The sequence below is a fragment of the Alligator mississippiensis genome, chromosome 5 (assembly GCF_030867095.1).
Source record: "Alligator mississippiensis isolate rAllMis1 chromosome 5, rAllMis1, whole genome shotgun sequence".
Taxonomy (NCBI): Eukaryota; Metazoa; Chordata; order Crocodylia; family Alligatoridae; genus Alligator; species Alligator mississippiensis.
In genome coordinates, this window is record NC_081828.1 from 168,341,736 (window position 1) to 168,358,966 (window position 17,231).

The following is a 17,231-nucleotide window of genomic DNA, read 5'->3' on the forward strand; positions in this document are numbered from 1 at the left end:
TGAGAGAAGATATCAAGTGGGGTTCCCCACCGGTCTTCCATGGGTCCATGATTGTTTAACATCTTTATTAATGATATGGAGAATGGACTAAGTATACACTTAAATTTCTGGATGACAAGTTCAGTGGAATTGCAGACATTCTGGAGAGCAGAGGATTCAGAATGACTTGGATAAACTGGAGAAATGGTCTGAAATCAACCAAATGAAATCAGCGAGGACAAGTACAAAGTCATAAACTAAGGACAGAATAAATATGTTCACAAATACAGCCAAATAGTCAACTGACTAGGCTGTAGTACTTTAGAGAACAAACTGTGGGTTACTAGAACCATAAACTCATTATATGAGCTTATTAGACCACAGGGTAGTCTTGCTGCAAAAAAACACAACAAAACAAACTCCTCCCCTCCCCGCTCCCCTATTCCCCCTCAAAAAGCAGGAGTATACTGGGTTGTAGTAACAGGAGGGAATCATGGGGAATCTTCTTTTGCTCTATTCAACTGGTAAGGCCTTGCTTGGAATACTGTGTCCAGTTTTGGACCATACACTTCAAGAAGGATGGGGACACTCTGGAAAGAGTTCAGCTGAGAGGGGTTCTAGAAAGCATGACTTGTGAGGAAAGACTGAAAAAAACTATGATTATTTAGTCTGCAGAAGAGAAGACTGAGAGGGGCTTTGATAACAGCTTTCAGATACCTAAAGGGTGATTATAAAACAAGGTGGAGACGAACTATTTTCTATGGCTACAGGGGTAGGACTAGGAACTATGGCTTTAAACTGCAGCAGAGGAAATTTAAGTTGGAGAATAAGAAGTACTTTGTCATTATGAAGGTATAGTTAAGCTTTTAAACAGATTTCCCAGAGAGGCTGTGGAATCTGTCCCTGAACAGTTTCAAGAGGAAGTTAGATAGACACTTGCCTGTAGTGAAGCTGCCTTGAGCAAAAGGTTGGACTGGATAACCTGAAGAGGTCCCTTCCAGCTCTATTTTACTATGATCTTATGTTACCAAATGGAACAAATTAAAATGCTAGATAGACCATAAGTTGAGCCTGTACCTTTGCATAATTTAGAGAAACTCAAGAGTCTAAAGGCAATACATGTAAAGTGACTTGTAGGGAAGGTAAGTCTAGGGTAGTGATTCTCAAACAGGGTGACAAGCCACCCTGGGGTGCCAGAAGATCATTTGAAGAATGACACAGGAAATGTGAGGAGGTAAGTGAAGTGTGAAGAGTGTCAATAAGAAGAGGCTGCCTATCTGGCTGCCCTTCCACCCCCACTGTCTGGCTCCTCAGCAAGCTGGCAACCACTTTAATAAATAAGTCCATTTTTTAAATGGGGTGCTGCTCAATTCACAAAAGTTAAGGAACAGTGCCTTGGATCCAACTATGAGCGCCCTGAGTCTAAAAAGTTGAGAACCGCTGATCTAGGACAAAAGGCAGGATGGCACCTTAGAAACTAAAGAATCAAAAGAGAAAGAAAAACAAGTTTCCACAGTTAACCCATTTATTTGTATCACTGCAACCAGTAAAGATCTTCTGAATGCTGTTATTGATGAAAAGCTGATGCTTGACACTAAATTGAATGCTACAGAGTGGATGGAGGTTCAAACCTTTCCATACATGACAACCTAGATGTCTGATATGAGCCACAGACCCTCAGATTAGACACTGTTGCATTGTCTAACCTTGAGAAATGTGTGTGTGTTTTTCTATATTTCTCCTCCAGTTGGCTGTCTTTCATGAGTCAATGGGAGAGCCACAAAAAGCAAAAGACAACCTAAACTTCTGTAAAGAACTAGAAACTGCTCCATGTCAGACAAATGTCAGACAAAGAAACCTAACAAAAGCCTCAAGAATTTCCACCACTGAATTCTGCAGTTTCAGTGGTCATTTGTTTCTAGGGCTGTGCTAAGCTTCGGTTGCCAATACGATTCGGAGGAGATTTGGCACGATTCAGCAGCTGAATCTCCGAATCCGAATCAAATCAGGAGACCAATAAAAAGGTCTGAAGCAATTTGAAGCCTCTGAATCAATTTGGAGAAGATTCGAAAAAGCTTTGGAGATTTGGGCAGTCCCCACTCACTGCTGCAGGGAGCTGGACCTGGGCTCTGTGCCGGTAAGAAGGGGGTTGGGGAAGTGGCTGGAGGAAGGAGGAAGGGAACATGGGGTCCTGCTTGGCTCCATCCCCTGCCTGCTCCCCCAGGCCCCCTGCTCGTCAGCTTCTCCATAGCTGCCCTGCCTGGCCCGAGCATCCTGGCATGTAAAAAAAAAAAAAAAAAGCCCCACACTCACCAGATACTGCAGTGGCCATCAGGGCTTCTGAGGACTTGTGGCAGAGCCCCCCACACAGCGCAGGGCAGTGGGTAGCAGCGGGTATCGCTCCCCTGCCTGGCAGGAGCCAGTGAGTGCAGGGTTTTTTATTTATTTATTTATTTATTTTTTAAGTGCCAAGATGCTGGGGCCTGGCAGGGGATGGGGCCTGTTTGATTCGGAGATTTGGCTGATTCAGCAGCAGCCAAATCTCTGAATCAGATTTGGCTGAATCGATTCGGGACAGTGACTCAAATTACCTAATCGAATCACTGTCCCCCGATTCGGCAGAATCCAAATCCAAAGCAAATACTAGCTGCTTTGCACAGGCCTGTTTCTGGTTAACTTAATAGGTTTTCCCTTTCACTTGAAGATCTGGTTTGTACATTTAGAAAAATATCTGAAGTAAAGCTCTCAAACGTGAAATCTTTTATTGGTGACTGGGGCTGAGAAAGGACAGGAGCAACTAGTTTTAGTTATATTTTGAAAAATTCATTTGCTTTCACTCTCCTGGTCAGATACATCAGACAGCAACAAATGAGGTCTCTCTCAAAATTCAAGCATACTACTTCCAGACTTAAGATGTAACATCTTCCATATTTCAGCCTACCCCTATAATCCAAACTGTACAAGACATATTACTTGGATCTTTTGTAAAAACCAATCCCAGAAATGCAACAGAAGTTTATTAGTGAAGATTTAATAGAATAATAAAACTAAAGATTGACAAGATGCTTGAGGCCTATCTCACCATTTACCATCAATGTTGCTAGTTAATTGTTCAATCAGTTGTCAGAGAATTGTTTGTATTGGGTTTTATTGTAAGCTGATATATAACTATGGTTTCAGATTCTCTCATGCCCTTTATAAAGCATGCCATATGTTCTCTGCTATATTTATAACTGTTTGACCAAAAGTATATTTCTTTTATATAATTTTTTTTATCTTGTTCCCTCAAAACCTACAGTTTAAATCTTTAATGAAGACTGTTTATATATCAATTCCATACCTTTATGCAGAATCTGGAAGATACAGAGCAAATCTGTTCATTGTCTTTTTCCCTGTAAAGCACAATCCTGGTCCCCAGGATTCCTTCCACAATAAATAACCTTCCTAAATCTAGTCAGTCTTCTGGCTGGCTGATTTTTGACCATTGCTATCCCCCCATCACTGGTTTTTGTACTGGATTTCTACCAAGTACATCTTGAATGTGATGAAATGTGGAATCATTAGTTTAACTGAAGCCTAAATATATGAGAGAGTCCTGAGGAAGGGTACTGTGACACGTGGAAGCTTGCCTATGTCTGTCCAAACCATGCAGTTGATCCAATAAAAGATCACTCACAAAAATGCTTGCTTTTTCTGGACCATCATGGCCAGAACATCACCTCAACATTATAAACATTATATATACTAACGTAAACAATATGCTCTAGTTCAGGTATCAAAATTCAAATTAAATGAGCAATAAACAAATATTAGTCAGGTAAAAACTATATCTAGACTAAAATTTGATTCCAAAACAATGCAAAAAGTTTAGACTAAATATAGTGTTTATTGCCAGACTAGTTAAACCACTTCCTTACAAAACCAGTTAGTGTTCTATTTTCTTATTCCCATAAAATTTCACCAATTGTGCCTAAGCTGATGAAAGGTTTATGCTACAAGACCCAATTTAACAATGTAAGACTAAAAAGTTTCTCTTATTTTTATTTATGTTTACCAAGAGATATTTTAATGAGTTTTCCCTTGATTTCACTAAAATAAAGTTAAGCTCAAGTTGAGCTCCATTATTTCTGTCCCAAGACAATAGCGCTATGCAGTCTTCACAGCTTGGCAATGAAGGCAAAATGCCAGATATAAAGTCAAAGTCAACACATCCTTGTGGACAGTCAGTAATGGCTGTCTTGTAATGTTAGATCATTTCCCACATTGTCTAGACTCCTGATTACAATACTGTGCCTGCCAAATCACATGCAAAGGGCAGCATTTTTAACCTTTGGGCAGCATTTTTAACCTTCGTTTCATATTAGAACCATTATTATATGTGCACTGAGAAAGGTATTATTGACAGTTTTAATGTGTATTTTTTCTAGATAACATGCACTTCATTTCAAAATAATTTTAACATAGCTAATTAATTTAACAGATTTTATATGGGGGAAGTACTGTAACTTTAGTATTTAAATACCCTTATCAAATTGTTGGTTTGTTTATCTTTCTGACCTGTTGTTATAAAGCATTGACAATTCTCCCTGACAAGAGAAAATTAATTCTCTTGTGTTAGAAAAACAGATTATCTTGCTTATTTTACATCTAAATCCACAGTGTAAATGTGTGTGGCAGGTCAATAAGTGAATCAAATCAATGTTTCCAAAGTAATGTTTCCCCTAAATCAGATTTTTTTAAAATCATTCTGTATTGTGATTTTCTTCATTATAACCATGATGAGAAAGTAATGAAGATGGAACTTTAATTCCATGTGGAAAAGGTCACAACCTTAAACCTACCTCACTAGGTTTTCATTGTCTCCAGTCCCCTTGCATGTAGCACATTCAGTTCTTAAATCCTCTGATTTGGGCTTCTTTTGTAGAACAGACTGCCTTTGCCTTCTTTCTCTAGGAATACGTTCCTATCAGAGAAGAAGCAAAAGAAAGGGGGTGGGGAAAGCAAATATTTTCAATTACAGTACTGAAGGTAACATTTCACACCTAGAGTTTAAACTTTGATTAAAAAATTAAACAAACAAACAGAACAATAAAAAGGCTATTATCCCAACCTCAGGTTTTTCTTCTTCAGGAACAAAGCTTCTTTTCCGTCCTCTAGTTCTCTAAAAGAAAATACATTTAAAAATCAATTTTATGCAACACAAAGTCTTTGCTATTTATCTTTTGTTCATAAGAGGAACAACATACCTGAGGAAATGTGTTAAAACAACTATGGAACCAGTACAATTGTAATTATAACTGTTATAAACATCACTTTAGACACCATATTGTAGATAGCTATAGCCTAAAATTATACATGCATGCCTTTAATTTTTTGCATTGAGGGGATGGATGCTTATTCCAGTGAAATAAAGCTTAAAGATGACAATAAAGATTATCATGTCAAACACATTTTTAAAAAAAGATATACAAAATTCTATAAGATTTATAACCTTAATTAAGCAAAGAATAAAAATTTACACATCTACAGGAAAAATACCTGTAAGAGTCAGATTCCTAAAACATATATGCAAGCACTATGCCAACAAGGAATATGACCATATCTACTTACTTAAATCAGTGGAGACTAACTCTGTTGATAGGTGTGCCATAAATTAGCCCCATAGCCTCTGCAAGTGCCTATCTTATCTTCTTCCTGCCTGATCAGCTGTTCTTTCTGCTCCTTATCCATTCTACTGCTCTGCCTTCTGCTTACTGCCCTACCTGCTGCTGTGCTTTTCTCTCCTGGTCTGTTGGGTGCCACACACAGAAGCTGCTTGTGCCACTTTTGGATACTTGTCACAGGTTGGCCACCACTCACTCAAATCATCGCTGCTTGTTATGCTCAGAGTCCTTTAAATCCATCCTAGAATCTCAGAGCACTTTAGAAAAATGTCCCTTCTGCATTATTTGGAGAGAAGAAATTCTGTGATGTTGGTCAATACCACTTTAAGCACAACCAAGATTAACACATTTGCTAACCTAATTGACCAGTCACCATGATAATTTTATAGTGTCCACATCCTAACATGCTAGAAAACTGAAAACACTTTGTTTCTGAAACAACCATGAAGGGTGCACTTTTGCAGAACGTGGCACTTCCTAATGCTAGTGGACTTATGTCCCACCATAGTAAAACTGACTATTCTCATAACCCTGTACTCCCACTTTCCAAATGGATGAAGCTAAACAGGAATAGGGCACACACTGTCTACATATGAAGTTTTTCAGGAATAGCTGAACAGCTAAACAGCCATGCCTTGATCCAAACCCAATAAATCAATAATAGAATATAAAAGTTTTGGCCAAGATTTAAAAAAATAAGAGGCTAAATAGGACTCTAAGAGCACATCCAGATAAACGCATGTGTGGTTTGCAGCACCACAAACAACATGCGCTGTTAATTTGCAGCAGGGTGGGGTTTTTTGACACTGGGAAATCCCAAAGTCAAAAAAACCCATGCCAAAAGAAAGCGTGCACCCCCAAAACTGGAGCTTGGCCGGCTGGAGCCACACTCCATATGCCAGCCAGGCTCTGCATGCCTGGATTACTGCCACTGGAGCCCTGGGAGGCCCCCAGAACCCCAGGTAAGGCTGCTGGGGCTAACCCAGGTACTGGCCCCAGCCTCCCCTACCCACCCTGGGACAACTTGCCAGGCACCAGAGCATGCATGTACAGGTGCTCCCCAGGAACAATTAGCAGTGGCAAAACTATGTGCCACTGCTATTTGTCCCCAGGAAAGTGCACATGCATGCTTGTCTGGACACGTTCTTAAGTCCTGTGTGAAAACTTAATTTCCAAAGATAACCCAGGGAGGCTAGTTTAGCAATGAAATAAACAATTATGTTTCTTTAAGTAAATTTAAGAGTCTATCTTTGGACTTTTTTTTTTTTTTTAAGTTTGACTTCACTCTTACAATCTACATATTTTATGCATGACAAGCGATAATAAAGTTTTGTTCCGTAAGTACTTAGTTGTCTTTTTTTCTTTTGTTATATATATAAGCCCATATAACATCATGTACTACATGCAAGTGTGTTATACCCGGGTTTTGTTTTGCTTTTTTTAATCTTTTTTTCCCCCCACTTCAAAGATATTATAGTTTAATACTCTAGATCCGAATAGGGAATAAAAAGTCTACTAATGATATTATCCATATGCATTTTCTCTCATCTAGAATGAATTAACATTTTAACAAATTAACTATGAAAATATTAACAGGTAAATCATATACTTTACATTTTTCTCTCCTAATCCAACACACATCAAAGTGAAGAAAATGATTCTGCAGCAAAGAAATTCAAACTATTCCATGTTAACTAGGACAATTAAGTCAAACCCTTAAAACCTTTCATCAAGTTACTCATCTTTAAATTTATGTAGACTGAAGAGCATGGAAGGAGTGATACCAATAGCTATTTGGCAGATGTTTCTAACACCGAAGGATTAAACTATATATCAACATAAATAAATGCATATGGAAAGACTAAGATGACATCTTTAAATTAAGAAAGAAAATACAGAAGACAAATCATAAACTCCAGCTCTCAAATATATAAAAAGAAGTGCATGCAATATATTTAAGCAAAGTGTGAATTTAATGCCATCTGTTTTCATTGGCTACTAACATACAACAGATGGAATGGTTATCATCAAAAGTGAAAACTATTCAGCACTGCCAACTGGCTGAAGAATTTGATGCATTTAATTTAGCTTGTAACTGTGACAAGGGGAAAAACATGAATGAAAAATAAGAGATTTTCAGGAACAAAAATGTATTATTTAAGGTTTTCATGCAAGTAAGCCACATATGAAAGTCAAGTTTGAGTCACAGCCTTTTTATTTCCCATACAGTAGCAATAATTGAAACCCATATAAGGAGAGAACATGAAGTTGAGTATGGTGATCATTCTACTAATCAGCAATAGCTTGACTAACATTATGGAGAATGTCTCAACACACTGCTGGTTAGCTGCAGTCACACTTGGTTCATGAATCTGTATATCAATGCTGAAAAAAAAATACAGACTAGAATTTCAGAATCCACCAGCACTTCCCAAACAACCAAACATAGAAAACAATGAAATGGTTAAGCTTGGTATAGAATTTTCAAGTTAATGTCAATTTCAGTTGCTCATAACTCGATTAGAAACCTTTTTCATTGTAATTCTTCATGCTTTGTCTAAGTCCAAAATTGCAGCTATTTTTGGAAAGTTGGTTTGGTGATTTAAGAATAATAGGTTGGGAAGACAAACTAATAAATATTTTCTTCCTGAAGCATTCCAAGCGCAACTGTTTTGCTACTATGCACAGCAGGATTAAAAAAACCCAGAAACCCAGAACCTGACATTTATATGAAAAAATGATAAGAGCTAGAGTTAAATATGTAAGGATGTTTAACTGGTATGGGAAAATAAGATATAATTCATCAGGTGTGTATAGAGTTGGCTCTGCTCACTTTATTGACAAATAAGTTTTTAATGCCTTTTTGTATGTCTACTGTCCCTACAGTACCAAACAGGGTTAATGCTATGTGAAATTAAAATATTAGCCCACTTGTGCATCCCCTGAAGTGTTAAGATTCAATAAGTTACTCTTGTCAAAGCTCACTGAAGACAGTGGCATCATTAAAGGCCTAACTGGAAATGCTATGGTAAATATGTCCTGCAGAATTTTACTAGTAAGAATGTACATGGATGGAAAGATCTCTTTCATTTTCTGATCCCATGCTTGATTTCTTTTCAGCTACATACCATATTTACTCAAATATAAGATGAGGTTTTTTTCCCCTATCAGCATGGGGAACAAGCTTTTCATCTTACATTCACATACCTCATTAAATTCATTATTTATCATTAAACTACTGCCAAAAATCAGCACGTACTCAGGAATGGAAACCAACTATGAAGTTTATTAAATGAAGCCAACAATAAGCATGGCTATAAAACACATGGACCAGATTGGGCAAACATACTGATGAAAACCTGCCACAAGGTTAGGTTAGCACAGCCCATCTTAATATGATGCATGGTATTGCTCATTGCACACAATCCCCCTCAGTGCTGACTCTTTTTCAAGTCTTAGTAAGCCACTGCAATTAATACATTTTACTTCCCCCTTCATTCTGGCATCTGAGCTGTGCCTTTCTTTCCCATTTCCAATTATTACTGTTTCTTCACAAATCTTAAATCACTGGCATCATTCAAACAGTTCACCCGAAATCCCTGTCACCCCCTCTCGCCCATGATTAGTATGGTCCTGCCCTCCAGGAGGTAAAGCCAGACCAGCATGCCATAAACCTCACCTGCATATACATTTTGGAGGATCCTAGGGCTCATGACAAGAACACCTGGTTCCAGTCAGGAGTGGGTGGCTAATTAACACAAGGATTCTTGGAGGGGAGGAAGAGAAGTCATCTGGTGCATGCACGCACGCGCACACACATATATTGAGTGCTGAGCTGTGGAGTCACCATGTTTTGAAATTTTGAAATGCTGTTGACTCTGCTGGGGCCCAGCTCAATAAACCATATGCTAAATCATGAGCCTTTTGGCTTTGAACTAATATCATGCACAATTTGTACTATATGTAAATATATTCAAATGTGCTGCATACAAGTTTGTTTATGGGGCACCTGTGCTAAACACGACAGTAGTTTCAAAAAAAGTAAACAACATCAGTTCTGGATGAACTAAGTCTATGGGTACTCAAAATAATTTGCCTATATGCAAAAATACAGGCGTGTTTATTTCAAAATCAGCATTTTAAAATTTGCTCCTCACTTTCGTGTGCTCAAGGAGACCAGGGACTATCACAGTAACCAGGATGAGGAAGGGGATGAAGTGGAGGGGGGGAGAGGTTACAGGGGGCAAAAGGCAAGGAGCCACCTGACCCCACCCCCCCTCAGATTTATTTTACTTGCTGTAGAAGTGGGAAGGGGACAAATTCAAGGCAAATCTCCAATACTTAGATTTTATACCTGGAGAATTATAACAATTTATATATTTTCCATATACAGAAACACATTTTTTTTTTGGGAGGGGGGGGGAAAGAGGTAATATAGGCTAGGGACAGAAATTACACAAAGCAGTATAAGTGATTGGAACCAGTTCAAATCTATAACACTACAGGGCTAGGGAGAGAAGTTACATATACACTGGTATAAGTGATCAGAAACCAGTTCAGACCTGTAGTACAACAGAAGTTCAGTGCACATAAAACACTTTCAAAATGGCTGAAACTGGTTTAAGATAAGCCTGGATGGATGTCCTATCAGATTTAACTGATGTAGGTTAAATTTGTTTATTGAACTTCTTTCCCAGATCCTCTCCAGATTCAAGTTAACTCACAGTCCCCCCCAGATGCTTTTCACCTCCCCTGCAAATCCTAACTCACAGGGTGGGCCAGCTAGGTTTGGCCCAAGCTGTCTGCTCCAACAGAGCAGGGGGACAAGTTCTGGCACCCCTTGGCTTGTGGCCTAGTCCACTGACAGCATGTGACTGCATTTTCGGTATCGAAAGTGAATGTTTGTTTGCTTATCAGTTCTATCTACACAGGTTAGACTAACCGCTGCTTTTTTGAATGTCTGTACTTAGCCCAGAAGTTCTATGCACATAAACAGCTTTCAAAATGGCTGAAGCCGTTTTAAGATAAGCCTGGATGGATGTAGATTTAACTGATGTAGGTTACATTTGTTTATTCAACTTCTTTCCCAGATCCTCTCCAGATTCAAGGTAACTCACAATCTCCAAGCATCCCAAGATGCTTTGCACCTCCCATGCAAACCTCCCCTAGCAGGGTGGTCAGGCTAGCCTTGGCCCAAGCTGTCTGCTATAGCTAAATAGGGAGGTATACTCTAGTATCCCCCAGCCTTTGGCCTGGACCATTGCAAGCATGTGGCTGCATTCCCAGAATCAAAAAGGAATGTCTATTCACTTGCTTATCGATTCAATCTACACAGTTTCAACTAACCTGTGACCAATGAATTGATTCAGCCTCCGGCTTTTTGACAGTCTCTACTTAGCCTCAGGGGAAAGATTTTTATTTGTAAAAATGTAGTTTACAATGAAATGGAATTACGAAACCAGCACAATGGCATTTCATAGACTCTCTTCTTGGCACTGAAGCACAGCTTAGTGTAGGTAAGCAAATGCAGACTTCTTATATTAACCAATGCTAATCAATATTAACCAATTTCTTTATATTAACATTTGATTTGAAACACTTTATTTTGTAGAGGAAGGAAATACTTTGCTTAGACTTAGTGAGAAGATGATATTTTTCCATATTTTCTTCTGGCTTAACATAACTTACAACTCAAGTATTCGATGACAGATTGTCTGAAAAGCAACAGCAGGCACTGGTATCAGAACAGGTTTATTTTTTACTAATGCTGAGTCAGATTTTGTTCACCTAATACAAATATCCTTTTTCTGGCAGTTGCCAGAACCAAATTTGCTTGAGAAGAAGCTGCAAAGATACCAAGGTAGACACAAGCCAAAGAACCTTCCCAGAGGGACACAACCCATGCACCTTTCTAAAGGCAAATATTGCTTTAAACCTTTCAAAACATTTTTTTTAATTCCTTCCAAATTCTTGCTTGCATTAACTATTATAAACCTGGACGAATCTCGCCATCTATATAAATGCCTTCTTTGAACCATCCTGCTAAAAACTGTTGATATCCTTTAACTGACATCCCCAGTCTAATTACACAACCTAAACACTCTTATTTTTGGTTTGACAAGTGAATTGAAACAAAATGTTTACAATAGCTCTAACGGATGGACCTTAATACTTATGATAAACCTTGAATATGGAAAATCAGACAGTGTGGTAGCCACATATTTCTGCTAGGAAACTGCTTTTGCTATTACCACATGTCCATTAGCTTGGTCATTTTTATTGACTGCACTGTATTTATCACCAGATCCTACAATGATATTGCTTCTCAAAGGAAAGTGCTTCAGTTTGACTTTATCTTTTATAATTTACTTCTAAAGTATATCTAGCCAATCTTTGTTAAGAAACAGCAAAACAAAAGTTGGTTTAAAAAGGTTAGTTGCTGTCACTTATCTATCCCATTAGCAATCAAACTCAGCTGTGCAGATCAATTTGATGAAGTGTTCACATAGCAGAAGTAAGTCACTTACAGACCTGAGCCATTTTTTTTTCTTTTTTTGGAGCTCATTAGCAGGAGCTAACTGGATTGCAGACTAGATTTAATTTCAGTTGCCTAAAGTAGGTAAATTTGAAAAAGGGCCCTTTCATACTTGTGGCGATTTACAAAACATGAAGATAACAGAAAGCAACTGTGGTGAGCATAAATCAGTTTAAAAACAACTCCTAACCTTAACTACTTGGGTGCATAACTCTAAGAATAAGAAGCTAAGAGTTAGTTAAATCTTTCAAATACTTCAGAGAAAAACAGAAAGTTGAACCCAGGAAAGCCAACTTCTGAATTTGATAAATGCTTTGTATTTCTATGAAACCTCCCACAATTCATCTATAATTTTAAAGGACTGAACTCTTAACAATTTTCTAATATAATCAGAAAGTAGGAGAAAAATATTTGTTCAGTTTATTTACTTTACTGATATGACAACACTTTATTGGTTAACAGTTTCATAGCTTTCTATCTCAAGTCGCTCAGGTCCTGTTTATTGTAGACACATATGCACTTTGATAACTCTAGGCTGGTAAACAGTCCCAAACTGGAAGCAAGGCTACACAGCTGTGTGAAGTTATCCATGTGTATGTCAACATTTTTAGTATTGGGGTCTTCATTTTTCCCATTTGTGAGAGTCTTTCTAAAGGCAAATGTATCTGAGAAATAAAGGAATAAAAAGAAAAAAAACCCAACTTGTACAACAGAGGGAAAATACTGCAACCAAAACTGACAAAGGAGTCAACGGGGGAGGGAACTAGAAATGGACTAGATTTCACATTGGCAGCGACACTTCAAAAGATATAAGCAGGATATTGTGATAGATCAATATTAGTGTGCCATTTCTGTTTGCAAGAAAGACGATAATATTTGCTCTTCAAACCTAAATACCAATATATACGCTGCATATACATGTCAGCAAAGTATGTCGGAAATAAGAAATTACTTTATTATTGTTTTCCCAACAGATGTGCCTTTTCCCAATAACTTAAATTAAACAATGTTGCAAAAAAGTGACTCTGGTATTTATATCTGAATGATATTTTAAAACACCCATAAAACATGAGACATTTAGCTTAAATTCACATTTGTTTCGTATTTGTTTTGACAGATAAAACCTTTCTGAAACATCCACATAATCTGGGCCAAAATGCTAACTCACTTCTGAAAACTGCTTTAGTACTGCATTAATTTACATTAGAGAGAAGCACAGGGTCAGCAGCTGAAATGACAATGTAGAAAATAACAACAAGTTGAAACAAACCCTCCAGTATATGAGCTTTTCAGGCTATACATGTATTTTCAGAAAAACATGCAACCCCCCTCCAAATAAACGCCTCATACCTTCACAGAAATTGTTTGGAAAAACTAAGGTGTTTTGCATCCTCATTTCAAGGCTGCATAACTGAAAAATGTCCACATTTATATATTTATGAAACATTTGGAGTAACTTTTCTAACTAGTGAGATAAAACCAAGAACTGAAGAAATAAAGCGATTCAAAGTATATAGCATCTTCATATGCTTATTTATTAGGTAATAATTAAATATAAAAATTCTTACAGAGAAAAAAAATTTAAAGGACAAGTACTGTCTCAGGCTTATTTGTAATTATGCTACTGTGATAAACTGAGAGGTTAACAGTCAGAATTTAGAGTGATTTAAATCTAGTACATCAGGTAAAGAAACAGTTGTTTTTAATAAATAAAAATAAGTATAAAAAATTCTGCAAAACAATACTACAGTGACATGCAGGACTAAGTTTATCTAACAGTTCATTGCCCCATCTGAATAACCCCAACCAGCCTTAAAACACAACTATATATGAGGTAAAATGCAGCAGCCAACTTAACACAAAAGCTTAACAAGCAAAGAGCTCTGCATGGCAGATTATGTTAAGTATATAAGATGAATCAAGCAGAAATTTAGCCCCTCCTCTTACAAATGGTCCTTAATACTAAATGATGGCCAGGACCTGGATTTATGGTCTCAGCAAAACTTCCATACTTGCATCAGGCACAGCAAGTACTTGCACCATTTTGAGAAACTGGTTTAAGAAATTGTTATAGAAAGAAGTATTCCAATTACTGAATTGCCAACAAGCACTGGCTAATCATAAGCATTGGGAGTCAAATCCCATTCCAAATATTAGGCATTAAAGTTTGATCCCATTTCCACCTGCTTGACTCCCTGGAAAGCCAGTAACATGAAGGTGGGTGGATCCTCCTGGTCACTGCTATTTGTGTCTTATGGCCCCTCTACATGTGCAGGCAAAGACACAGTGGGATCCAATGTGTGATCCACACAACTGCGCCTCCTGCCATGCCACACATCCACAGCAGGATACACAATTGTGTAATCATGCATTAGATCCCTTTGCACCTTATCACTGGTGCAGGGGGAGCCTGGGATCACAATCCCAGGCTCCCCCTGCACCAGCTCCAGTGGCTGCAAAACCTGAAGCTGATGGGACTTGCAGTAGAGGCAGCAGTCCCTGCATCACCCCCCACTGAGCCGGGAAGCCGATATGGAACCACAGGAAAAGTTGTCTTATTTCATCAGCAGCACATCCCAAAGGCAACACAGGATAAACAAAAGAACAATGAATAAACATTTGATGATACAAGTTTAATTAAAAATACAGTGCATAGATTTTATTTTAATTAAAAAGAAAATAACACATTAAAAAGTGTACCAGGTGTTGAAACTTTGCCCCAAGAACTAATTGGAAGGAAAACCATGCTGATGAGTTCTAAGAGGCCAGAAAGAGACTTCATGTCAGTTTAAATATCATCATGTTAAATTAACACAGTGAAAATGTCTGTTTTGAGGACAGTTACATATATAGATGATGCGTGTACACACAGTATAGCACAGCACAGCTTACAAATTCAAATAAAAAAAAACAATTAGAAGTTTTTTCCCTAATAAAAAAACAGAAGGCGTATGGAAAGCAAACAACAGCATCTTCCATTGATGTAATGCCTTTTAATGCAAAGATTCACAAAATATTTTTTTCTAATTTTAGAAAGGTTTATGACAATTAACTTCAGGATTGAAAGGAAACCACATTCATGATGGAGGATGGTAGCCAGACTGAGTACAGTGCATTTGACTACAATGAGAAGAACAGGATTTTAGCTAGCTTTAAGAATGCAAGAACCTCACTTGTGAGGAATCAAGTGCTCATGAAGAGCAAATAGATCCTTAATTTTAAGTTTTTATACACAAGAACCTCCCTTCCTACTGCGACTTGAATATTAATTTGGAAGCAGAACCAAGCATCTTGCTAATCTTTCACTTCAGGTTACTTATTTGTGCCCTCAGATTTCATGACCCACGCTACATTTTGATAGAATAATTCTGTTGGTACTTTGTATATATTTTTATTATAACAGATGCAAGCAAATATGCATTGCTGCAAGAATACCAAGTTAATATAACCCAATTATAATACCTTAAGTAATTAAAAATGCAACCATATCATGATTATTGTCGCAATTAAAATTAAACCATTAAGTTCCCATTATTCAATCATTAAATTAATAAAATGGGTAATCAATTTGAATTATAATGATATCAATAGAAGTAATTACTTTGCATTAGCGGTAGTGGAAGTGGCAGAGTGGTGGTGTAGAGTACTACCAGTAAAGATGTCCTGCTACAATTCCAGAGGTGTAAATTCAAGCCTTCTTCTAGACTTGTGCCAAAGGCTACCAGCCTCCCACCTCCCAGAACCCACACAGCTTTAAATGGGTAATTCATGCTGGAGCATAAAAGTCAGATGTAATGCACCACTTCCTTGCAGTTTGCTGTAGAAAAACTCACATTCCTAAAGCATGCAAGACCATAGATAGGGTCCTTCTGCTCAGGTGAACTTTACATGGGAGAATTTGAGAAGCCAAATTCTTTTCAATCTAGGACCCTGGCCAATGCAAGCTAGCTGCAAAAGTACATAGGAATCGATAGAGTGCAAATATTTTTCTAGTCTTGGACTGGAGCAGAGACTAATTATTTCCTGGCATAGGGTTTAAGGAATTATTGCTACTAAAATGACACTTAAAATTCTCTCATAAAAACATCTGTGTTTGCATATTATTGTGGTTGTTTTACTCCCTACCCCTTTACAAAATACCACAAAATCTTTCTGTAGGCTTAGCATATGGGTGATAGCTAATTGTAGCTTCTGAGTAAAAATATATTTAATCCAGAAGATATACTAACTTCAATGACCACTTAATGTATTTTAGGAAAACACCAAGGGTGCCATTCCTATGCATGTTTTTAAAAGATTAAGGTGATTCTTCTTTAAAATAAAGTGGAAAAAAACAGAAAGTTCAAATTTTGCCTGTTTCTTGCAATCTTTTACTAATACAGTGGTTGTTTCCTACCCAGAATGAGGCAGAAGAAGGCTAGGTCTGAATTCATAATGTTAGAGAGGGGAGGAAGAGAAGAGTAGTCTCTTGTCAAGTCACAGATTAGTCAAACTGGTCTCTCAAATGATACACAGTATGCACAAATGTAATATCTGAAATGCTTCAAAATGAAGTTCTTCCTGTTATATGTTCAAGCTCTATGAAATGATGATATGGGAAAGATACAGTTCTCTGGCATCCCACAGTATTCTGGATAATTTATCAAGATTGAGGAACCAATCCAAACTCATAAATTTACTCATCTGGCTTTTGATTCAAAAGAAACAAACTATATTTACATTTCATCAGAAAACATTCTAAAAACCTAATCAATTCAATTTTCCCAGGTTAAACTGAAACCCAGGCCCATTTTCTGCACACCATCATAAAATGAAAGGAATTGTGGTAGCATCACAAGAGGTTATACTCGTGCTAAGAAACAAAATAGTTTGACATACCAAATACCAACAAACCTCTTATACTTGAATAATTGGGTAACACCACTAATGAAAAGCTAGGAAAGTGACCAGAAGGCTTTATTCTATACCTTGTCTTTTGTTCATATTTGAGATGAAGACCTTCATTGAAGTAGAGGGCTTACATTTATCCCCAAAGGAAAAAATCAAAGCCTGAA

General features: G+C 37.5%; 1 protein-coding gene across 7 annotated transcripts in view; it reads right to left on the reverse strand.

Annotated features, from left to right (window-relative positions):
* PHF14 (PHD finger protein 14) overlaps positions 1–17,231 on the reverse strand; it is a 312,624-nt gene that overhangs the window by 156,883 nt on the left and 138,510 nt on the right. For 6 of the 7 annotated variants that reach the window (XM_014603199.3, XM_014603196.3, XM_019497872.2 and 3 more), the window contains exons 15-16: positions 5,090–5,140; positions 4,821–4,942 (exon numbers count right to left, since the gene is read on the reverse strand). The exons of the other annotated variant lie outside the window; for it this stretch is intronic. In XM_014603199.3, the coding sequence (XP_014458685.1) occupies positions 4,821–4,942; positions 5,090–5,140 (173 nt within the window). The remainder of the gene's footprint in view (positions 1–4,820; positions 4,943–5,089; positions 5,141–17,231) is intronic. 7 annotated transcript variants of the gene reach the window in all.